Here is a 26,262-nt window from a genome sequence, read left to right on the forward strand (position 1 = left end):
CCCCTTCCCAGAAGTATGGCGGCTTTTTAATTGGGGTCGGGGTGGTACTGACCTGTGTAGCAGTCGGAGCCGGTCCAGCCGGGGTCACAGGTGCACGTCCCAGCGTCGGGCAGGTAGGTTCCGTGCCCAGAGCACTGCTCCTGGCAAGAGGGCATGGGGGTCTCGCAGCTTGCACCCCCCCAGCCCGGCGAGCACAGGCACTCCCCCTTCACACAGACACCGTGGCCTGCACACTGGGGGTCCAGGCAGTCCACTGCGGCGGAGAGACGGCAAGGCGACAAGTCAGGGTGCCATATGGACAGGCGTGGTCCGTCACTGAGCCCGCTGAGGCAGGTAGAGCCGTCTCTACTGCGAGTCACCGTGGTTACAGTGCTCGTGGAAACCTGGCGCTAATTGCTCAGTCATCCACATCAGAATCATTGCTGTATGATGCATGTATATGTACTATATATATATATATATATATATATATATATATATATATATATATACACACACACACACACACACACACACGTATATATATATATATATATATATATATAAACTTCATAGCCACTGGAGAATAAAAATACTGCAGCCTCTAACTAGGCTCTCATCAAAAGTTAACAAGCCACAACACAATCTACGTTTCAGGGCAGTTAACCGCTTATCATTCGGTTACACTTAAAAACATCCCCACCATAAACCACGCCTCACAAAACAGGCTTTATTTAAGCACTGCAATTACTGTGGTGCTCTCACCCGTCAGCAAAGTGTCCGGACTGCGCAGCTCAAAGCTGCTGCCCTTGCACCGAATTCCGGACAGCCGCACAATTATTATTATTTAGCTCATCAGCTATTGACAACTGATCCACATCATGCGTGAGCATAACCAACTGAAAAGTAGAAGTCAGCAAGACCACTGTGGTCTTAACCTGCTTTGAGTCTGGTAATAGAAACTGCAAAGTTTTAAAATTATGATCTAAATTGCACAAATTTAATGGGTTATTAGCAGGTTAGGCTACAATGCATTTCCTTGTCTAACAAGATCCCAGTCAAAACTTTGTCATGAGTGAGAGCAGGGCAGGACTGGCCATCTGGCATGGCGGGCATTTTGTATGGTATGTGGGCTGGCAAATGCATTTCCCACCTCCATGGTTGGCAAAATTCATCATGGTGCCATGGGAGACCCCGAAGTCCGAGGCCGAGTTTAAATCCCAGCCCAGCTCTGATTCAGACTCTTAATTGTGCATTTTGGTATTATGGCTTTTTTCCCAGGGTCTGGTCATTTAACGACACTCGCCTTGCTCACAGCTGACTCCCTTGTAGGCAGGGTGGCACACGCAGCTGCCCTGGACGCAGTTCCCATGATTGGAGCAGGTGGGGTCGATGCACTGGTCCTCCTGGATGTCACACTCGGGTCCCTTCCAACCCGGGTGGCACAAGCAGTGGCCCTTCTCGTACTCCCCATTTCCGCTGCACAACACCGGGCAGGCGTCTGCAACGACATGGTGCATTTGGGTTCGCAGGGCATCCCTCGAAGCCCCCCTTGCCCGAACGTTCCGCCCCGCGCTCTCTCTGTAAACAGAACTACTGGGGAATGAGGAGGATCTACCTAGAACCTACCTAACATTACCAAATGAAGTTGCCCGATCTGATAAATAATTCAGGCTGCTGGTTCTTTCATCCGAAGCGACCTTCGCAGCCCGTTTATACAGCTGGTCGATTCCACTGAAGCTGTCCGTATGAAGTGCCTTCAAACGAGTACAACAGCAGGGCCCTTTGCGAGTTTTGAGCAGGCAACTTTTTGGTTCCCACATGCATGGCAAACCCAAATGCTGTTGACGTAGCATCGCATTTTTAAAAAAGAATCCTACCCACATATAAATCACAGAGTGCTTACGTGGGTTTTCTGGTGCCTGAATCCATCAGATCGGTCACCAGCTGTGTATAGAAAAATGCAAAACGTCGCAATACCCACACGCTTGGGCTACGGAGGGCCATTCTGCAGGACTCAGCCGCCCATCCTGTCACATTAAGTCGATGCACATGCTGTTCTGGTTTCCACCTGAGTGGAATCCAAGAGGCCAACGTTCCCGATCCGGCCATTACGCTCCAAGAGAACGCAGCATGGAAAATGGTATTCATGAAGGTGAGAGGAGAGTAGGTGTATTGGTATCACTCAGTAAAGCCCCAAATCAAAGGCATTTAGGGCCACCAACCCACTCCACCGATGAAGGATCCTGTAACTTTGGAAGGCCACACATCACGAGGCAGGTCATCCAGGGCTGAAGCCCTAAATGAATCTGAACGAGCCCCAAATGATTAGTTTCGCTCAGATGCTTTAACAACCATGCTCTTGGTTTGAGAACTCATACATCTGCGTTACCGCAAACCCCCGTAAAGGTACAATCAACAGAACTTCAGAGAGAGAATTCGATATGATGGCCCTTGTACAGATTAGGTCTTGGGGCTAAGCCCCTGACGTCTTAAAATCTGCACAACACCCCAGTCTGGCAGCAGCACGATGACAAAAATCTCTCGCTGGAGCGTGTGGAATTGGTGTTGCTGTTCGCATGGTGTCTTCGGCTGACTCATCGCAAGACCGCTTGACCTGTTGGCTGCTGTTGAGCCGAAATCACTTTGCCCCATGCATGCCTCAGTTTCATTAACACACACCCCAGTGTGTCCGTGTCCTGTAATGATGCCCAGGCACAATGATGTCTGACGTCTGAGCGAGGCCTGAATCATTTCCAAGTGAATTTCCATGTACTAATCCAATCTTACTCCATAGATTTTGTGTTTTTTTTTTTTTATTGGTAATTCATGGTCTAAGTACAATTACCATAATATATGTGCTAGTGACATTAAAAAGGAATACAAATTTTACTTTTCTTTTACAGAAGAAACTAAATATGACCATAAATTTTAAATTCATTCACGTTATGCGAGTTCAGATTGACTTGTATGTGTACGATTCAACCAATCAATAACTTTGTTTCAGTGGTCACTTGCATGGAAAAACATGACAAATACAATTATGTAGCCATAGATATATGTCAATTGATCTATTAATGGATGGTATTATTTGACCTATAGATAAGCAACAAGGAATGTAGAACACTATACATGTGTCTTTTCATTATTATTTTGAAGTCATCCTTTATTTCTGCTTTTCACGTTAACAAGATTGGATGTGTTTCATTTTACCTACAGTGAACAGTAATAAAGTAACCACCATGTTTCATGCATAATTAACTGATCTGTTGGGGATACTTAGACATTTACTGTATATACCTATGAATCATGTTTAGCTGGTGCACTGAAATATAAAGGCTATGCAGATAGACAGATAGATAGAAAATGAGAGAGAGAGAGAGCGAGAGAGAGAGAGAGAGAGAAGAGGACAGACACCAGGAATAAAATACAAAAAACTAACTAACCATAAACAGGGTACATGCATAAGCTAACATGCCAGTGCTAATGTGTGACTTTACTATACATCAAAGAAATTGCTGCCGACTCTGAGCGGCGGTTTCCCCTGCCTCGCGGTTACTACGCCTTTTCCCGTCTTCTCCGCAGACAGACGGCGCGTCGCGCGGCAGCACCCACCCTCGCACCTGTGGGCGTCCATCAGTCTCGATAGCATCACGCTAAGGGCTCCCCGCCAATTTCGGCAATCGCGTCTGCTATGGCAATTCACAGGCCCCGGTACCTGGGGAGAGTCGGGGTGGGCGGGACCATCCGATGAAAGCAGCGGCCCGGAAGGAACTGAGTCTTATTCCCGAACAGGCGAGAGCGGGACAGATCTTACGAGCTACATTTGGTTTTTATTCTTCCCAATGTGTGGCAGCCATTCGCCAGAGCATATGAAGCAGAAAGACGGTAATAGGAAAACAAGGTTTTATTCGCTTGATCTGACTGCTAGAGAGGGACATCTGTGCTATGGGAGAGCTGCTCCATGATTCTAAGAAAGGAGCATTACTTTTATATTAAATAAAAATCATATTATCATATTATGTCTATATTACGATTCCATGCATCTTCGCATTTGCGCATATTATCTCCCAGTCTAGTCATGCTGCAAGGTGAAAACTCAAATGGAAGAAAATTGTGGCCTGACTGTGGAGTGCTGAAGAAAAAACTGTGAAAAACAAGGACTTTATAAATGAGAGAGTGCAATTCACTGCAGCTTTTCTTTTTTAAACTTAATTTGCGTACTGGGAGGGGGTTGGGTGGCTCAGAAACTAATGCAGCAAACCCACTGGAAACCTGTGGCATCCTCAGCGGCATGAAGTCTGCCTCTTCGGCGAACCCGTGCTCTTTCGGCCAAGCCGCCAAGAAACAGGTCATGCCCCAGATCGACGCCACGATGCACGAACCCGCAAAAAGAATGACTTCAGTCAGCCGGGTTGCCTGCCGTTCACGGCAAACAGGAACAGACTGATTTACGCTGTTAAGCTGTTAGGACAGAGCGCAGTCCTGCTCCTGATTGATCCTTTCAACCGTAGAGTACTGTTTTAATGCCGCTTTCAGGCTCTGCGATTGCTGTTGCTATTAAAGATAACATAGACGGCAATTAGCTGAATGGATATATTTCACGGGATATCATCTATGTCTTTAAAGATATCTGAGAGTATTGACATACTTTACATCCCATAAGGCAAATTATCATTCAGAAGTATCTTACATTTTTTTAGATGTATTTATTAAGCTACAGATAGCTTCAGAGCAATCATTTTAAATTTCATTTAAATGATAGTGGTAATTGATTTAGAGGCTATCTGGAAGTGGTTGTAAGTCTTGTGAGCTGTTCTGGGTATAGAAATTCCTGTGACGGGTTATGATATGGCACAGAAATGTTTAATAATTCCCTGTTCTGTACTGATATACTGGCAAAGAGCCATTGTGATTTAAGCTGGTGATGATCAATGATATTGATGGAGCAGTCAAGGTTTCTTTGTGGATCTTCTGTGTTAGTCACACAAGCGTACGTGCGCAGTCACAACAAAGATCAAGCATGAACCCTCCAACAATAAGGTTAAACTATACACAGGATATATGTGGTTAAATGTTACAGGAGCACTCCAAAGAAATATGATTTATTTCCAATATATAAATATATATATATATATCTATCCTGTTCCATTTCATTGGATGCATCAGCAAGAATCTGGCTAGGAGATAAAAAGCAAAATCGTAAAGGCATCTTTCCGTAAGCCGAGGGTTTCAGTGCACATGTGCCTGGACACGGGATTCTAGCTCCATGCTCTGTGTTTATATTACATTCCCCAGCAGTATTTAGCGTTCATTCTAGATTTAGCTATCAGGCTGCATTTTGAAATTAAAATGACGAGGCCATCTTCCCCACTGTGGAGAAACAGCCCACCCCCCCCCCCCAAAAAAAAAACATGGTTATGCAAATTTTCCGAGGGTGCAGCTCCAGATTACCGATCGCTGTCATCTTCCGTCTCACAGCCCAGGTACGAATACCGCTGGGAAACGCATCTTCCTCCTCTGCAGCTGTCGGCTTCCCCCGCCACGGTGACTCTTCAGCTGTCGGAGACGCGCGGCCGTACTTTCTCCCGCCGCCACTTTCTCGCAGGCGACAGGTATTTCGTGTCGGGTCGAGCCGCGCCTCCGTGAAGCTCGTGCATCGCCTGCCATGGTGGCTTCCAATGACTTCACTCCCTCGCATCTCTCAACCTCGCCTTGCTGTTCCCGCAGCACCAGCGGTGGCAAAACGGAATTACCGGATGGGCGGCCCGGATGAGGCTTACCTTTGGTGCAGTCGGGCCCCAGGAATCCAGCGAAACAGTGGCAGTGACCAGCAACGCACTCGCCGTTCCCGTTACAGTCTGTCGAGCAGCCATCCATGGTTTCTGCGCGAGGATGACATCAGCGGATTTAAACGGCATGATGGCTCAGAAACCAAGCAGCCGGGCCTGTTTCCTGACACACCCCAACAGAAAACTCTCTGGGATAAACATGAACAGCTTAGCGTTTCCACTGTGACCTCCAGCTCCGAGACAAGCGTTTTCGTCCATTTATCCGCCCGCTTACACATCATTAACGAGCCGATAATGGCTGCGATACCACTACTAAGAAAAGAATACTAATTTAGCGAACTTTAGCGAAGTATAATCACATCCGAATGTAAGGTAGCCTCATAACGGCTAATTAGTAAAAATGCAAATAGCTGCCGGAATATGAATTTCAAAGCACATCTGCCACAAACCCCACTCGTCACCTGATGAAAAAAATGGTACCATTTATTTTGCAGTTCAAAGAAAAGGAAAAAAAGAAAACAAAGAAAAATAATAACTTTAACAAAACTTCAGTACTTGCCTGGGGGGACTTGAATACATTAGTTTTTAAACCCCGGCAGTACTGTGTACAGTAGAATGAGATGAAACGGAGTTTTCGAGAGCAGATGGGGAGAGTTTTCGCGAGTCCCAGTCCTTTCCTGGCATATGTTTAAAGATGAGTGACCAAGGGTCTGTCAATTAAGGCTGAAAGACTTTCGTTTTGGCACTTTGAAACCTGTAGAGGATTTCTATTCTGAAAGACCTGTCAGCTCAATCAGGACGCCTTAATTGGACAATAGGCGACACGAAGCAGGCCAGGATTATGGCCGTTTCCCTGTCCGAACATCAGCGCTACCGCCAAAGCAGAGCTACGGCGTCGCTTCCGAGCATGAGGACAGCGAGTCAGCCTGGGGAGGAGGGCTATAAAGATCTACGTCGCTCTCCCGCTCTGCTCTCCTCGTCAAGCTGAAAGACGCGCATCCGCATATCCATGCAGCAAATTCCCAGTGAGCGAGTCTTCAAAACTAACGCAATATATTTTCGAGGTAGCGCTGTTTTTTACTGAATATCTACAGAAAGAAAAAAAAATAAAACAGCTCAATAATACATCAAAGGCAGTCTCGAGGTACATCGAGAAGCAAGATAGGGCTGACAAGTGCTGAATTAAGCTTCTTTACTCATCGGATAAACAGTAGCACTTGCTTTCCAATGCACAGGCCCCACGATCACCAGCGTGTTCACAGCATTTTCCTTTGTTTCTCTGGTTTTGACGTGGACCTTTAAAGTGTAAGGTTACCTCGAGACTGCTTTCTGTATACTGTCTTGCACTCCTATATAACTATAGTAATTATTGCTTACCGCTTGTATTACATTGTGAAATGTATGTATATTGTAGCCCACACTGTCACTGTACTGTCACTGCATTGCTCTGCATATAATGTAGTGCTGTCTGTACACTGCACTGTATGCTCTGTTCATAAGTCATTGCACTGTCCTGTATCCTGTCTGTACATTTTATGTTACTGCTCATATTTTTTATACTCTCTACATTTGTTGTTCTGTCAGTAGATTATACTGTACTCTCTGCACACTGTATCAAATACTCGCTGTAGATTACACTGAACTGTCATACACTGAATTGATTGTATTTTATATTGTATAATGTCTGTAAATTGTGTATTGTCTGTATATTGTTTGTAAATTTGATGTACTGTCTGTGTATTGTGTATTGTTTGTATTTTATATTGTCCGTACATTTACAGTAGTCTGTAGATGGTACATTGTTTCTACTTTCTTTTCTAATTTCTCTATATTGTGTTTTATATATTTATATTATCCAGTCAGTGTATTGCATATTGCTTGGATGTTGTATTTTGCACATTTCTTTTGCTGTTTGCACACTGTATTCTTGAATGGCACACTGTAAGAAGCCCATACTAATGTATAGCCGAGACCTAAACAACACACGTGGTCCACCCATGCTGCAGAGGGCGCCAAACAAATAAAATGAGCGGATATGTTTACCGATGACAGAGCTGAGGACAAGCACTTGCTCCATCTTCTTGCCGTCGTTGTAGAAGGCCAGGTACCAGGTTCCCGGGTCCATGTACTCTATGAATCCGGTCTCCTGCACGGAGGCTAGGAGCAGATTCCGCGATGTGCCGGCACCATCCTCGGACCCCTTCAGATTCTGCTTCAGCAGCTGCTTCCCGTCCAGGAGCTTGACGAAGTCGAACTGCGAAGCGCGGGCAGACATTGTAGTGGCACGTCGGTGCTGATGGGGCACGCTTCGTTACCGTGACGACGGCTTCCGCCCCATGTGTACTCTGCTAAATCCCAGCTAGCACGTCCCTACTTATGGCTGTATTTGTGCTTGCGTGCATGACTAGCATAATCCAATCCCACTGACACTGCATTATAATCCAGTAATGACCGTACCGCCTAGCTCTCTCTACACAGGCTGTGCCGGCAGATTATAGCGGCCTTTGGAGGTTAGAGAATTATGTGGCCGTCGCCTCCAGTGAGGTGCCGTGCTTTGGCTCGCTCGTGCTTTTCCCCCATAGAGAAGGACCGGATCAGGATTATTCCTTCATTCGCTTCTGACTGGCTCTTTGATTTCTAAACCCCCAGGGCCACAAAGCCAACCCCCCTCCACTCCCCATGCAACCGCCGCCAAATTAAGAAAATGCTAATGATTTAAGCCTCGCCATCCCAACGTAGCCCAGAGCTTAAGAGCAGCTCGGATGACTCAGACACATTTGTTAGCGTGGCGTTCGACCAAATACTCTTTCCAGGATGAGGAGGGAAGGTAATTCTGCTTTTAATTCCTCCCATCACCGGGGGCGACCATAGGCCCTCGTGAGGCCGGACGCCTGCATACGAACCTCGCACCGACAAGAAAATGTCAGCCGCTGGGGCTGGTGACCGACATCCTAACAATGTGTGGCCCAGGAAAGGAAAAGAAACAAACGGATTTCGGCCTCGATGACATTATCCCACAGGCTGAAGCATCAGCAGCCATCATTGTCCTGGGTTTTCATTACATTCTGCGAATGCTGAACACCTGATTATGTTTCGCTCGTGTCTCTGCGGGACATATTTTTAAGCTAGTATTTCCCTACTCCCTCCAACACCCGCCCACCCCCCCCCCCCACCTCCATTCCCCTTTGTCGAAGAGGCAAAAATCTCCTTGGAATCAGGGCAAACTCAACAGACCACCCAAGGGACAGGCTCCAGTTAATGAGAGTAATATCCAATTAGGCTGTGTTGTAAGTGCTCGCAGGTCTGCCTCAGCTCAGGAAGGAGTCACAGCGTATGACAGATTGAATGGGCAGCAGGAGGGTCTGGCGTGACCCGGGTCTGATGACCTGTCGGGACTCTATCAGCCATCCCCGTGTACGAGCAGGCCTGGTCACCGGCAGCATATGTCTGTCTGCGAGGGGTGGGACGCTCTTCTGGGGTGGGTAGACAGCTCGCAGATTAGTCAATGTCACCGACCACACTGACTCCTGAAGGTGCCATTACAGCGGAGGAGGAGGGGACCCCCCCCCCCTCCGTCACTCCAAAATTAGCATAACTAAAGCATAGAAATTCAGGTGGGGGCTGGGGGTCCTGGGGGAGCGAAACCATAAAGTGTCGCGGCTAAATCTCACTCCGGGTCGGAGTTCGGCAGAGGCGGGGCGTAGCGGTAAGAGGAAGCCGGGAATCAGGCCGCTAGGAATCCTACGTCTCCTAGACGGCCTTCCTACCTACACAGGTGAAGATGCCAGCAGTATCGTACAAGGCAAGTTAATGTACATAGCAGAATACGTTAAATTCATCCATGGAAGTACTGGGATAAGGACTGGGAATTTTTCGACCCGCCCAATCAAACACTATTTCCACTACCACATGGACATACTCTCAGAGTGGACCATGAGTTTTTAAGTATTTAAAGCTTTAATTATTTTTTTTACTCCTTGTGTTCAACATAATAGTCCTCTGTGTATCACAGGGGCATATAAGGGGCTAACCGAATCATTAGCCAATGATACGTTTTGAATCTGTGACTGGCAGGGGGAGGGAGCACTTCAGGGGCCAATCGGCTTCAGCAGAGGGTCAGTGCCCCCATTGGCCCTTACATACGACCCAGTCCAACAGTTAATTGTTAAATGTCCTAAGTGTCAAATGTCTGAGTATCTGCATATTAATCTGCATTTAAAATAATCACATGCATACACATCAGATTATGAAGGGCATTTTAATTACGGCTGTAAAAAAAGATACTTAAAGGAGAATACCTGGGTGTGGGTGGGGGGGATGTTTCTCCTCCCGTAGATGCCCAGCAGGGCATCCCGCGCCAGGGAGACGTTGAACTTTATGTAAGTCGGGTGGTGGATGGTGAGGTGGAACCGCCAGAAGAGACCAGGAGGGATGGTCTGTATAACCTGGGTCCCGATGTCCACCTCCCCTCGGTCTATCACCCGGCCTTTCTGAAAGAGCCCTTTGTCTGCAACACACACACACACACACACACACACACGCATGCAAACACACAAACAATGTTCGTATTCATATCTTCGTGGGGACTCTCCAATCATTTCTGACGACCCTAACCCCTACCGGGTCCTAATCTTAACCATAAGTAACCAAACAAAATACTAGACTTTTGGCATTTTTGATTTGAAGATTTTATAAAATTCAGTTTCCCTTTGGGGGGGACAGAAAAATGGTCCCCACAATGTCAAAATAACAGGTTTGTATCACATTGTGAGAACATTTGACCGTGAAGACTCATACTGCACCTCTAACTGAAAAGAAGAACAATTAAAAATTATTTCCTTAATATATATTCCTCCCTTATGCAAGCAACATGCAAGCAAAAGGAGTATTTACAAAAGCACAAATTAATTTCAACAATCCTGACACTTGGAATATTGTCATAAACCTCAGTTGCCTGCAGGTTGCGGGAACTGGAGGTGACTCTGTGCGAGTGCCCCACTCGGGCCCTGAACCCTAAGGAATAGATTGCACTTACAGACACATCAATTGCCTACAAGGTAAAGTTGGTATAGCTGGATTTTGCTCAGATGTGTCATATATTGAGCTGTGTGAAGATGAGAACGCAGATAGTACTGTTGCCTCAGACCTTTGCAATTGAGAGTTCGAGACCCATACCCTTCTGGGATGGGTGCTTGAAAACTATACCCTTCAGGGTCAAGGGTTTGAAGCCCATATCCTTTAAGGTTCAGGGTTTGAAACCCGTCCCCTTTTTGTGAGCAAGGAGTTTCCATTTCTGTCCCCGGCAATGCATGAGATTCATCCTCTAGTCCAAAAACATAAGGCTGAGGTTAATTGGTGTCTCCCAATATGTCGTGTGTTCATGTGCCCTGTGATTGACTGGCACCCTGTCTCCTACCTTGAGCCCTATGTTGCCCAGGATAGACTCCCGGGTCACTGTGAGCACGTACTAGATAAGTGGTGGGAGAGCGGATGGATTTTTCGAGACGACCGGATTGATTAACCTGGCTACGGATCCATTCCTGCATGAAAGGAGCCAGTACGTCAAATTTCACTGACAGAAAACTGTTGAAACCTGGGTAACCAACTTCAGCATAGACTTCAAAACCAATGAATTTACCCTGGCCTTAACTCCTTGTTATCTCTTCCGAAAAACTCCTTGCTGGGTATGATCAAAGTATGTTCAGTGGAAACAAGGGAAAGGAGGAAAAAAGAAAAGGCACAATAAAAGAAGTGTGACTTCCACCCTGATTAATGCTCATAGCCCCGGGGGTTATCTGCATTGAAAAAATACACCTGTAATTCCTTTGCAGAGAAACTAAACCGTGTTTTCAATTAGAGCTATTAGTCTTCACGACTATGGAATCAAACGAGGGTGCCTTTTAATACAGATCCTGATGAAGGAGCAAGCAACCAAGACAACTTGTGTTCCCTTTAAACCCCAAATGGATCGCTGCAGAAAACTTTAATGATTGTTTTTTTCTTACAAAGGACTCGCCTAAGGAGGAACAGAAATATCGCAGAAGAGCGGGTCATTATAATTAAGGGGATTCAATTAAAAGGATTTTGAGCAGGTAGCTAATAAGATTGCGGCCATTTTTTTCCCCATTTTCACTGCCAAATTAATGTCACCTGATGTCAGTAAGCAGATAATTCCACTGGCCCAAAAGGCCTATCTATTTATATGTTTAATCTTTAACCCATTACCTCCACCCTTGCCTTAAGAACTGGAAAATCTACAACTACAACATCTGAGAAATCCCACACATAACCTCATGTTGAATGTTGCCTCCATTTTGCCACAAAGCTTCAGAGCCGCGGGGTGGGGATTTTAACGCAAAGCTGTTTTGTTACGCCCCTGCATGTTTTATTTAAGATGAAAGCTTTAAAGCAGTCCCGATAAAGCTCTCGGAGCTCATATCTTCTTCGTGGTGCGTACGGCCCGCCGGGGGGGGCAGCGCGAAGGTCTTGTCCCCATAATATATGAAAGGGGGAGAGCCCTCCAGCGGAGAAATCCTAAGATTGTATCACAACGCAGTGAGATCGATAGACGTGATGAAGCGGAGAGTGGTCGATCGGCGGGACATGAGAGCTGAGTCGCCGTCGAATATCAATGTCCTCTTTAAAAACCTGTTTCACTATGGCCACTCCCACACGTCACCAACCCCCGAAAATGACAGACCAAAATGCCGACTTAAAAAGACAGTTTTTACATCAACGAGGGCTACTGAATTTTACACTCTGCGTACAAGAGGACCGTGAGTTTGGGGCCTGGACCCGCTATGCTAAAGCCATGCTACGATAACCTGGAGGATGATGGTGTTCACTGCTAACACCTCCGCTTACACAAAAATAAAAGCATTTAATTGTCTATCATTCGTTTACTTATGTTCACCATTATATGTAAAAATATGTCACTCCATCGATCCATCCATCTTCCACAAACACTTACCCAGTCCAGGGTTACGGAGTTGATGATAATCTGTGCTGGCCCCATTCACTTCAGCGACCCCCCTCCCCTCCTCCAACCCACCCCCAGGTGTAGTGAGTATTTATGGCCAACAGGGGGCCCCAAATGCACGGTTTCAGGGGTGGCAAACATGACCACATCCCACGGGATAGACAGACATACATACATATTGGGGAAAATGTGCAGGAATAAATTAACAGGTAGTGTAAAAGATTAAGAAAACAATAAGAAAGTTTAGTAGCTTTAATGCACAGGCTTTAATGCAGGCGCCGACCTCTTAGGTGGGTGACAGCTAGGGAGTGGTTTGCTTGACAACGCAGCACAGACCCAGTAACCGATTCATTACATACAGAGGTCGCTAACCATGAATAATAGACTGGGTAGGTGGGGGGAGGGGATGGAGGTAGCGATTTACGAGCTGCTAATTGGGAAAAAAAACATGGATAATGCTTTATTGAGAGAATGGTCCTGGAGGCTTATCTTTTAATCCCTCGGGAGTAAGTGGACTTCACAGGGTAAATGTGGCGGTCACGCCCCTGCATGGCCTCGCATGTTTCGCTGCATGCTCGGTACACATCACAAGGTGGATCTAAAAAAAAAAAAGCATCTATCTATTTTAAAATATATTGCTGTTTTCACCATGTAGCAATCAAGCCACATTCTCTGTGACTATTCAAATAAGCTTTACGGCTGTGAGTTGTTCCTATAGATATTACAAGTGATTTAAATCAGTGTGAGGGTCTGGGATGATGCAGGTAAAATGAGCACGCTGGGTGTTATTGACCAAAATGAGCATTACACCCTATGGGTGGCAGATAAAAACAGACTCATTGTCACAGTCATTTTAGCTTTTTCTTTTACTGCGGAAACGTTTTTAAGCAATCTTTTTTTCCTGAGCCGCCTATACGATACAGGGATCCGACAATCCTGGAGTCTATCCCAGGACGGACAGGACACACGGCAGGGGACACCCTGGACAGGATGCCAGTCCATCGCGAGGCACATATACACACTGACACACGGCGACGGCAATTCGGTGGCGCCGGTCCATTTAAACTGCACGTCCTCGGACTCCCGAGCGGAAAGAAACCGGAATACCCCACAAGGAGGAAATGCAAACTTCAGTCGCTGAGAGCCAGGGCAGGAATCGAACCCACAGCTCTGGACGCCAGCGCCCACACATTTGCATACAGTATACATCCCTGTTTTCACTCGAAACTGACCTCTATCCAGCTTGGTCTCTTAAACTCTTGGACTTCCCAGAGACTCTCCGCCAGGTTCGGAACATGCATGTATCACATAAGTGAGTCACGATTTCGTCATAGTGTCCGCCTCGCTCTCGCGCGATGGGGGGGGGGCGTTAACATGGTCAGAGGCCCGAGGGCTATTTTGGTTGAGCTGTCAGAGACCCACCTACTATGTTCTGCGTGGTGGCGACAGTAAAAGTTGTCGAACGGGACGGGGGGGGCGGTTGGAGGCAACGATAAAAGTTGATGACCGGGGGGGGGTGGAGGGGGTGGCGGCGGCGGCAGCAGAATAACTTAAGGTTAGCGGCCCCTTTTAGCAGAAGCCCCTAGGCTTCAGCCTGGGTATTAACGTTTCCCTGAAGCTGATGTTCCTGTTGACATGCAACATGTATTGTGAACGATCCCATCCTTGGGGTCACCACTCTCAGTCTAATGAAATACGGGATCCCGTCCCCAGGTCGCTAAAATAAGATCGCAAAATACAGGACAGATTGGGCCCCAATTTGATTCCAAAGTTTACTTTTTTCAATACGGAATGACCCTGTACAATGAAGGACGTGCGGCAGCCCTACCCAGTGCTAATCCCCGCTTTGTATTACGCCTCGGCCCAGTCATGCTAGGCTGTTCCATCTCCTGCAGGCTCCAAGAAACGTTCTGGTATCATGTAATAGGGAGCCCAACATCCGCAGTATCTCTCGGGATGAAATGGCGTTCTTTCGTTCAGACTGATTACGCTTAACGCGATACGCGCCGATGCTAGGAGCTGTTCCACTCACCCCAAAAACCACCTTAGCACTCGCAGTAGCGCAGCAGGCACGGATGTTTCATAATGGGAGAGCAACCTGTTCATTACCCGCCTCTGACCCCCCCCTCCCCCCCCCAGCCTTATCTGGTCTGGACTGTATTCGCTGCAAGAAGATGAAACGACACGTCAGGAATGTATGACAGGTTATGCTATGAGATTAACCTGATAAAGAAACAGCATTAATGCAGTTTAAATCACTTTGTCTGGGTGAATTTACGGTATGGGGGGGGGGCCTTGCTCACGGGGAATACAGAGGCCGCCCTCACCTCCTTTCCCGCCCTTGTTAATCTTGTCAGGGCCAGGTTTGTCCGCCGGGGAGACGGTGCTGCCTGGACCCAGCAGGTCCCCGTCCAGCTGGCTGACGCCGTTCTCGTACAGCTCGCCGTCCACGGGCTTCAGGTGCCATGTCAGGCCGAACAGGTGCACTGCTGCAACATATGGGGGGCAATTTCAGTTATTTTGGGGGGGAGGGGGGTGACCAGTGAATGCAAACAGTGCCTCCCCAGAGGAACTTCAGACCTGACACACGGCCACGTTTTGGCGGGAAATGATTTTTCAGTTCAATACTTGACTAGGTTCAAATCATCACATACGAAGAGTTTCATGTTATTTACAAGTCCATTAAGAATTATGTTGTGCGGGGGGGGGCACAGAAGGGGGGAGGATTTCCTGAAATCTTGTGAAGTACAGTGTTTACATCATAATCGTTACGTAACCTATTATGCATGACTAATGACCTTTATGGATGAATGGTTCATGACAGCAGAAAGACACAAGCCATTTTGGGATATTCCTGCAGAAATATCGCTAACTGCTTATGTAATTACATGCTTCTAGCAGAATTAAACCCACCTGTCATCTGAGTTAATAAAATATGGTAAAGCTACCCTATTACTGGAAGTATTTGAATTCTACGCTCCAAGAAATATTGTACATATTCAGAAAGACTACAAAACTAGTTATGCAACATATTTAACATAAAAGCAATTATGTAATGTGAGCAAAATCATTTAAAATCCGAATTATCTATAAAACGAAAAAAGAATCAACAGTGCTTTTCTATAACCATATCGTGTGCTCTCTATTGCACCTAGACAATTACACTTGTTTTGCTTGTAAAGAACACACAAGCATAATAAACAAGTATAATAAATTCATGTCTGTTTACATGCCACAAACCACTGTTTGTAAACTTCATAAACAAATATGCAATTGTACGCTTCATAAACTATGTGTTGTTCTTCATTAAAATGCTATATTCCACACAACTTTTATGCGAGAGAGTAAGAAAAAAATTCTTTATTTGCCTTCCATATTCTGTATGATAAAGCCCAAGATAAAAAGACTGAATGTAAACATACAATAGCAATAGTTGCCCTATACTTATATCATACTGTAACTCATGTGATTTGTTACATGCATGTCCGTCCATACAGCTTTTAACTACATCGAAACACTCAATAGCAAGTTCTAGCTTTAAAGGACACAGGATATGAATAAAAGGAATAAAGATAAAACTCTAATTGGATCAAGTCGATTCATAAATCAGAGAATCTGTTAACAACAGTGGAAATACAGATGAATCAGATAAATGAATTGAGGTTGGCTGTCATTTGATACTTCAAGCAACAAAATATCTTAGAGTATACTCCAGAGTAAAGCCAAATAATTCTTTGGCATTTTTGCCTACACTTTTTGTAATGTTGACTGAAATCTAATAACGAAATGCAGAATCATTTAAGGAAAACAGGTGTTGGCTGTTTGATATATGAAATGAAGCATCTTTTAAGCAATAGCAAACATATTTTCGTTGTAATAGTTGTAAACTACCGTCATCATCCACTAATACTCTAAAAGTAACTCACTTAAATAACTGACAGGATATATTTTGGCTTAAAAAATCTGTTACTCCATGGATTTAGACAAAAATGCCGTGACAGGCACCAGGACACATATTAATTTGTCAGATTCCTCATTATTAGCTCACTGCTATTATCACCTCATTACTGCCGCGCACATTTTCGCTTCAGCTTGAATATAATGACGAGTATCTCCGCTAAGGCGATTTCTTAGCTACACCTGAAGCCTCGGGTCATTCTCTTTCAGCGCCCGCTGAACCTTGACCGGGCCACTTAGGAGAGACTACAAAGCAGCCTGCAAGGCAAGAACGACGTTCAGGCGTGTGGTCTGTCTCACCGCCAGATATACTGTAAGGACACGCTTAAGACTGGAGATGAAACCAATTTTCTAGCCATCTGACCCCCCCCCCCCCCCCCACACTTGTATATCTTTGCCATTACGTCTTGCTGAAGTAGCTACAAATCAAGGTATTATCATTCTAACGGTGAGATTACCGCGGGGATTGGGTAGCATTACTCTTCAGTGGTGCCCCGCGGAGATCTGTGGAAATTGTACGGTAATAATGTATAAGTGGGGGGACGGATCCTCCGCTTATAGGAGAATGTATAAACAATCCCTGAGGAAATGCGCTCCTCACCCCTAAGTCAGGGGCTTTGTCTTCCTTACAAGCCAAAGAAAGCACAGCATAAAATTTTATATCGCATTATATATTTTTTTCTCCCTGCATTCAGTTCCACTTATCTCCAACTTAGGATAATATAGCAAGAAATATCACAGCTAAGGACAGCGCATTATGTCCGTGGTCTATTGAGCACCCTGTGTTCGGAATGTTCCAGATAGATTTATTTTTTTATTTAAATGGTCGAATCGTTCCAGGTTTTGGCCACATCCTTCAGGGCCTGTTAAACCGAGCCTATCATTGTGAAGGCTGGTCGGGGGCAGGGGGGGATTTTGAGTGAGAGACTTTCATTGTCATGACTCGTGCTTTTTGAAACCTGTATAGTCAGGCGGGAACCCCCGCCAACTACCCCCACCCCCCAGGCTACCGTGCTGAACCCAGCAGCGACAAAAGCAGGTGATATTTCAGCCAGGGAAAGAGGGCTTCATTATTCGAGGGTGATAATGGACCAATTCTCTCTGTCCTTCTTTGAGGGATTCAGGCCTGGGTCAGACCGACACGGAGGCAACTGCTCGGCAAAGAGAAGACTTCAAAGTCTATGCTAGAGGGAAGGTCTTGTAGCTTCAAGGCCACGAAAAGAAGGCCTAGACTAATATATCCATGCAGTACGTGACGTACCTGAATGAATACTCCTGAATATAAGTCTTGCCTCAACCAGCAAAGATATTCATTACGGTTTAATAGCATACGGCCATCAGGTTGATGAAGTGGAAATATGTCAATCTAGGGTCGTATAAAAATCGGCAAAAGTAGCCAACAATACAGCCAAGCGCTAACCTGGCGTACATTGGCCCAGGTCGAGAACCCTGTGCCAACATATCACTCGTTCGTTACGACATAAATCCATTTCTGTAAATTTATGGGTTGCTTCTACCAAATTTCCTAATTTGCTTTTACTTAATGAGAAGACAAATAATCCACGCATTTGGGATAGAAACTAATTAGGTGACAAAGAGCTGAATTGCGTTTCCTTCAATCCACTCGCTGCTAAATGGGCTTCTGATTCAAACAAGTACAGTGCGTTGACGGCCTTTAAATAGCTTTGGAATTCAACAATGCTGTAAAAAAAAAAGAAGCGACATAAAAGTACAGATAAAACATCTGAGTGATGTCTGCGCTGCGGGTGAACGGCCCGCTAGCTTTCGCTCCTAAATCGCGACGTGGGGAAGCTAAATACGGCTGAATGAGTGACGTCTACTCTTCTCCGGGCGTGGAATTTTTTCTGAGATGCTCCTCACATCCAGAGGCTCCTGCTCTTTCCAAAAAGGTGAGCCCGAAGTTTATAGCGGTGGCAGCCCAAACGGAGTAAGACCTCGAAAACAAAGAGGAAATGGGCCGATCGATACGATCACAACAGAGCATGAAAGGTCTGCTAGCTTCAAGGCTAGTCACCCGGAAGCATAAATTCTTGGGCAGCCGAGCGGATTTTCAAAAGGGGCCAAAGTGGACAGCACCCTTTTGACATGACGCAGGCCAATCGATTATAACACTCGTCAGTCTGTTTACGTGACAGTGCTTCCGACAGATGTCCTTTACTATGCCATAACGAACCATAGACATAGAGATCTCTCTGCTCTTCTTGGCCATATAGCGTGACCAGCTATTTAGCGTGGGTGCACCAGGAAAGTGAGACGGTCGCGATGCCTATCCGTCCAGTTGGTTCGGTGTGGTAAGAAGAAACCCTGCACAGTTGGGGGGTTGGGGTGGGGCGGGTTTAACGGCATACTATGCAACACTGAAATAGGGAATCGCTTTGGCACTTGGTTGTGCTGGTTCCGGTCTGCGCCTCGCTCTGGGTGGCAGGTCGGAAGCGCCGTGTCCGTCCAGACAGGAAAGTGAACATCCCCGCTCAGGACCGGCAGCTGAGCCAGTCACGGTGGCGCTCTATCGACCCAGGATTTCAGAGGGAGGCTGGGGCAGGGCTGGCGGCAGAGGTGTTTGGACGACGGTGTCGCCTCATGCCTCGATCAGATCGGTGGCGCATGCTTTACTGAGCAGGATTAACGAGTTTGGGTCCCTTGGTGATCTTTAAGCACGGCGCCCCACCAGGCCTGAAATTTACACCGGGCCAGGACAACAGCATCCATTAGTGGAGAGAGCTGGCTTTTAATGCCAAAGTAACAAGGTGACATTAGACCAGCACAGTCAGCACTGTGCGCTACTGCAGGGATCCAGGTTCCAGGACTCCCGTTATAAGGACACGGTGACCCGGATCGCGTTCTGACAGGCGTGGGCTGCGAGGTGGGGGGTACAGCCCAGGCAGGGGGCCGTCGTTATGCGTGCATGCATGTGCAAGAGCACAAATAAGGGGGAGATAAAATTCACCAGTCTGCCACGGAAAGCACCAGGAGCGTCCAGCGGAGTGGGCCCACACGGATCCAGGGCCGGAGCAGAACATCTGAGCTCAGACTCGCGAGGCATGGTTACATCGACAGGTCAGGGTGACACGTTAGCCGGTCGAGTAGTGAGCCAGACATAATGGAGGCGCAATGTCTCCCCACACAGAGCGGCGTGACCCAGCGGAGCGCACCCGCGGCTGGTGGGAGGACGGAGTGGGGAAGCTCGCGCCAGCTGAGCTTGATGTGTTTTGGCATGTATGGGAGAGCAGAGAGGACAGACAAGCATAAGGCAGAGCTGGCTGTGGCAGGACACGCGGGGGGAGGAATAGGGACACGTAAAAGGTTTCGGGAGACAAACATCGTTTTTTTTTTTTGAATTTTTAAAATAGTTTAAGATTGCAGGCGGGCGATGAAGCAGAGAGATGCGGGTCTGATTTCGATTACCTAAGAAAGATGAGAATGCACCCCTGGCATATAAATGAACAGTCCAGCCTCGGCTAAAAAAGACCCCCCCCCCCCCCCCCCCCCCCCGACCCCCCAATCCTTCCGAATGCAATCGCAATAAACTCAGCTTGGTGTCAATGTCGTACGGAGGGCTTCTCGCAGCTACCTAAATGTTCCCTCCGAACCAACATTCCTGGAATGAAATCAAAGCCCGGATCATCCCAACGTGTCACGGGGAACTCTGCGGTGCGCTCACCTTCCTCGGCGGGCGAGTGCGTAAAGCGTGCCGGTGGTTATGAGCGCCGACTGACATCTCGGGCAGCTTCTGCAGGGGCCAGCTTTTCCCGTGACGTATTACTCTCACTCATCACTTATTTGCAATTTCCCATCATAATGTGAGTTTAAATTTTGAATGTCCCTCGGGAATGACGGTCAGTTGAAATTTAAAGATAATTCCTTCGAAGTGTGTTTGGCACTGATGTAGTAATGACTAAAATGTCTGTGTTTTGGATATATGGAAATTAGCCATTGTGGTATATTATAGCGCATAAATAAGACTGAGGCTTTCAGCCAAGTCGATTTGCAATACAGCGTCAATAAGGAGGTGTGCTGAACTTGCCTAGAGCAGCCGCATCGTTAAATAAAGGCTAATACATGGTCAAATAATTAAGCAAATCCTGTTTTTTTTTTGCCTGGCTGTAGCTTGTACTTGGCTCCATCCTCACTGACTGGGATCCAAGCCCCTCTTCGCTTAAATGGAAGGCAGGTAGCCCTCAGCAATATTCAAGGAGGAATTTCACAAAGGTTGTTCAGAAAAATGCCTGAGCCAAAGGCAAAAGCGCCCCAGAAAAACCACATCGGTGCTCCGCGGCTAAACAATAGGCTGGCTCGTCATATGAAATGAAGGCCTTGTTTTTAAACGAATCTCTTGTTTTGATCCAGCGCCTGTGATGTTTATTCGTAACTCTGACACCTTTAAGCAAGTGTTACCTTTTAGCCGCAAACACATTATAAGTAAATCTGAACCGAAAGAATGAAAATAACAAGAAAAAAAACAAGCAAGGTAACCCAGCGTCTCACCAGCATGTAGATAACACAGGTTTGTGTTATTTAGGAATAAAGTGAGCTTTATGTTGCTTGTATTTCACAAGGGCATTGCAATGTTTAATGTCAGAAAGAAAAGGGATCGCTGTATTGATTTAAAGGAGAACCAAAAGTAAACGCATCAAAGACTCAAAGGCGTGTCGCTCCCGTTTGAGGTGTGGGCTTTCATTCAGCCTTCTGTGATATTTTATTTCTAATAGATAAAACAGCTGCGATCTCTATTGCTTTCCCCCGTCCTGAGTTATGTGGCATATTAGCCATTCCAGCTCAGCCTGCAGCAGCAGAGGTCTGCAGAGCAAAAAAATCATTTCCTCCTATGATCTTGCACCAGTAATAATTCAATGTCATCGCTGCAAATCACGAGAAATATGGTTACAAACGGGAGAACTTCCAAGAGCGGTGGAACTTGGTTACTTACTAGTACCGTTTGGGGCCAGAATAAGGGGTTTTGGGTTTGCATGCTCTCGGTCTGCTAGAGCAGTGCTTCCTAGCCCAGTCCCTGGGGACCAGCAGACAGTCCATGTTTTCGCTCCCTCCCAGCTCCATGCCAGACAGTCCACATTTTTGCTAGGAACTTGGATGGAGCAAAAACATGGACTGTCTGCGGGTCCCAAAAGACAAAATTGGGACTGCACTATAGCATAACCAAATGGGTATTTCAGATGTCATATTTACTAAAGCTGAATTTAGTCACTTATCCAAATGTTACGCTAAACACAGAAATGGATCATACTCCAGTGTAGTTCCTGATGCAGAAATCTTCAAATCTGGCCTCTGATTACAAATCCAGGCCTTGTTTTCAGTTCTTCCAGGTTAGTTTAATAATTACTGATTGGCCACAGGCGAAGGCTGGGAAGTCAGCAATGCTAGCCCTTGAGGGTTGTGATCTGAACAGCCCTGTCCCAATGTGTCCGACATGAGACGGGATCTCCACTCACCGACGACGTAGGTGAGCAGGAGGGCGAGGGTGACTGTGATGGCGGTGGCACTGAGGGCGGTGCATTTCCAGTTACAGCACTTGTAAGGCTTGCTGAAGGTGAAGGCGGGTCTGGAGAAGGTGTTCCTGGGCAGGGGGCGGGGAGGTGGCGAGTAAACGGTGTTGGAGGTGAGCGGGTAGTTCTGGCTGGCCGCACTGAAGAGGGCGGAGGAGCCCGAGCCGTGTTTGAAGAGGAAATGCCTGCAGGACACAAGCCAGGGTGGTTATCGGCACTGAACGTCTCCGTGCACATCAACAACGACATCAAATCAACAACATGCACTGTAAGAAATAAAAAGCTAAGATTAAATATCGTTTAAGGTAAAGCAGCCTGCAAATGCAAAAAATCTAGGTTTTTCAAAAGTTTTCAAAAGTTTCAAATTTAGTCGAAGACAAATTCGTATATTAAGTTTATCTGCAACAGTCTGTTTCTTACGGAAATATCTTTAAATGATAAGGTGTGCAATTCCACAGAAGCGTAACTCTCACATGAAAGTGCTCCTATAAAGGTAAATCATTATGTGGCACAATATACAGGTATTGTTAAATGTCAAAAAACCCATCGGTCTAATAAATCAAACTCATTCAATTGTATGTTTACAGACTCTCCCGTATGCATTTATCTTTCTCTCTAATTAATCCTTGCTGTGGAATATAAATGTTCAGTGTTTAATGGCATTGATTCCCTGCTGTATTATGGATTAGCGGTTGTGCCACGTCGAGGAACACAGAAGTAATAAACAACATTCATTATAATTTACACACTGTCACGAAAGGCACCAGCCGAGTTAATATTCATTTCTGTTAATGCCGCAGCTGACATGCCGTGTCCTGACTCTGAACCTGACCTTGAAAGTCACGTGATTAATTCCAGTCTGGAAAAGATCAACAACAACAATAATAATACATATTATTAATATTATTTTTATTATCTTGAAAGAAATGGTTCAGTGTCAATAATAATAATAATAATAATAATAATGTTTATTATCTTGAAAGAAAAGGTTTAATATCAACAATAATAATAATATAGTAATAAAAATAATAATAAAAAGAAAGGAAATCCATCTACAACACAATAAAAATCATGACTTAAATCCTTATTTATTATTAATGCTTATTTCATGATGATACAATTAAAAAAATAAGCCTACGTCAAGATTACCTAGAAATCTCTGACCTATTTATCCCACAATCTAATAACATATTAATCCTGCTGTTAAATATATGATAATTTCCCGGCATATATAATAAGACTGTACCTGACGACAACACGATATAGTAGGTTGTTTGATCTGAAAGAAATGATGGAGGAAAAGCAGTTGGGTTGTTCCCATAAAGCTCACCCTACGAGTTGTAACATCAGGGGGCACTAAATATGTTTCCGTATCACAGTTAATCTGATACCAGACGCAGGTCGCGGAAGCAGGCGCCTGCAAACGCCTGTCAACAGCATTTATAGACGGAAACCATGAGTCCTTTCAGGGAATCGATCCTGTACAGTTCGTTCAACCTAAAGATACCTTCATTGATTCGTTCACTTCCGACGAGGCTCCCCGTAGATATTTTTTCACTTGGAGATGGGCTCCTTTTTGTGTTTAATTACAATTATATATATATAACTGTATATATAATTGTAAAGACTTTTTTCTTACCTATATTGCATTCCATTGTACATTATGCTTTATGTTAAATATTGACTCTTACACACATTGTATCGGTGGGAGGCGAAAGTGAGGGTGATCTCGGTCATGAGAGGCTGTTTCTTCACTTGAAAGGGTCGTCTGAAGAGAACGAATGAATGAATGACACACAGTCCACAGCAGATCTCACATAATAACTAGCAGTCTGGTGTGTGTTTCATCCTTGTACCAGCAGTTATTTTTTTGCATCAAATCTCAAATGCAAATCAGTAGGCCTACTTCACAGATGACGCATGCAAAGCAAAGTGACTTCTGAATGTTTTTGGACTGGTGGGAGGGGGAACCTGGAGTACCTCGAGGAAACCCCACTACGACACGGGGAGGACATGCAAACTCCACACACATGGAGCCATGGGGCAACTCGAACCCTGGTGACAGGGGTGTGAGGTAATAATAAGTGAAGCAAATTGTTCTGGCATTATACAGTTAACATGAATGTTGTAGAAATTTGAAAGAATCATTTCCACTTGGTGTTTTTAATTATAGCTGCACATCAGAATACATTCTGGTACATTAATTAATTTGATTCCCAGACTTAAGTTATTTGATGTGTTTATCAATAAGTCATTTTAACATTATCAAAGTGCTGCTTGGATGGAAACTTGGAAAGTCTGTCCCAAATCCTGTCAAAATTTGGACTAATAGCACTTAATATAGGTAGAGTATGTAAAAGACAAATAAACAGAAGGTCTTCTAGAAGGTCTAAAAGCTCCGCAACCTGTTGAAGTGGCCATTGGTTGAGTCGGCTGCTGCCAGATTGCGGCAAAATCACAGCAGAGAAGCTGGCGTGCAGTTAGACGGTACGTTTCAATTACGGTCTTTAGAGATGCATTCGGGCGCAGTGTCAGTGGTCACAGGAGGTTCCCAGCGCACACGCTCTCACTTAGGTGAGTGTGTGTCTCATCAGCTCAGCCATTTATCTGGGAGTGAGCTCTCTGTTTAACTTAACTCTGTGCTCCTCGCCGAGTCGCCGCACGCTGGGAGCTCCGATATATATTTTTGCGAGGGCAGCTCTCACCAACCGGCAGGTCGGGTTAATCACAAGCGGCAGCCCCGTGTGACATCCCTTCCTGCGGCCGCGTGCCTCATCTTCTGTGTCCCCCCCGCAAGTCGCGGCATGAACTGAAACAGCACCCTGGTCGAGATGCCGAGGATGAAAGCGACATGGGGGGCCAATAAAAATCCCTAAAATAAGACGGCAGAATAAACCGCATCTTATCTTCACTGAACACTGAGGCAGGGCTTTCTAACCATATCTTATTGCTGTGCTGTCAGAGTAGTCACTTTCCATCTTCGAGCATCGGTTTCCTTTTCAAATTTGTGTGCGTGTGAGTTATAACTCAAAAGATCTTTATATCATATAAAACAATACTTTACCCCTTCTAATGAAAATTAGGATTCATTTAGCAAATTGTTTTATTTTAGTTAAATAATAGCTATCTAATAAAATGCATTTATAATTACATTTTAATTTAAGAAATGGAGTCAGTCGATTACTCTATGACAGTGCAGTTGTGTTTACTTACTGCTTGTCAAGTTTCCCATTAATGGAGTCATTACTTTATGTCTGCTCTCATTGAGGAGATACTTGTACGATGGATGGAGAGGAAAGTTGGGGGGAGAAGGGGGTGGGTGTCTGCCAATGCAAAAACAATTTGTCAGTATTTATATTTGCTATTTCCCGTTTTACTGGTTACCATTAAACGATAATTTGCAGGCTGCCAGGCTAGAAGAATTCTGATTGGTCCATCGTGACTGCTGAAGAATGCTGAATGTATCCGTAAACGATGGTGCCGATTTACCTCACAGTGACCGAGATTGAAATTAGGCCGCGGTGACCCCAAAACAGCACAGTTTTTTAAGAAGTTATGTGAGGAATGACGCTTGAACGTCCGCAGAGGGTTGGGTTGGATTAGTCATGCTGGAGGATGGAAATCAAGGCATTACTTACGACACTAATTTGGTGCATCCATATCTACATAAGAGCGAAATTATTTAATGACAGAAATTTAATGAGAAAAACACTAATTCAGCAATAAAAATCTGTTTACTAAAAGATATTTGAGACCTATTCACGTGTTATTGTGCCACGGTTGAACTAATGCGATTTATGTAGTGAATACAGAATACAGAAAGGCCATGAATCCTTTCATAATCAGTAACTTTTCTTGCATTTACAACCAGAAACGCCAAAATCCAACACATTTAGAAAATAACTTGCAAATTATATACTCTGAGACCTCAAATGGGAAAAAGTGTGCAGACCTCAATAACAGACACTATTAATAAACTCAGGTCTTGCCGACTGTCTTCAAGAAGACACAAGCTAATTAGCCTGCTCCTGTA

The 26,262-nt window shown here is 45.4% G+C and overlaps 1 protein-coding gene across 2 annotated transcripts in view; it reads right to left on the minus strand.

The window, feature by feature from the left end:
• Window positions 1-26,262, minus strand: part of LOC125750029 (teneurin-1-like) — a 190,753-nt gene that overhangs the window by 65,754 nt on the left and 98,737 nt on the right. Inside the window, exons 5-11 of one of the 2 annotated variants that reach the window (XM_049027261.1) lie at window positions 22,176-22,414; window positions 15,078-15,236; window positions 10,070-10,278; window positions 7,815-8,025; window positions 5,763-5,864; window positions 1,286-1,480; window positions 53-253 (exon numbers count right to left, since the gene is read on the minus strand). In XM_049027261.1, coding sequence (XP_048883218.1) covers window positions 53-253; window positions 1,286-1,480; window positions 5,763-5,864; window positions 7,815-8,025; window positions 10,070-10,278; window positions 15,078-15,236; window positions 22,176-22,414 — 1,316 coding nt within the window. Of the gene's footprint in view, window positions 1-52; window positions 254-1,285; window positions 1,481-5,762; window positions 5,865-7,814; window positions 8,026-10,069; window positions 10,279-15,077; window positions 15,240-22,175; window positions 22,415-26,262 lie in introns of both variants that reach the window. The other variant, XM_049027259.1, reaches the window with a different exon arrangement.

The sequence above is a fragment of the Brienomyrus brachyistius genome, chromosome 10 (assembly GCF_023856365.1).
Source record: "Brienomyrus brachyistius isolate T26 chromosome 10, BBRACH_0.4, whole genome shotgun sequence".
Taxonomy (NCBI): Eukaryota; Metazoa; Chordata; class Actinopteri; order Osteoglossiformes; family Mormyridae; genus Brienomyrus; species Brienomyrus brachyistius.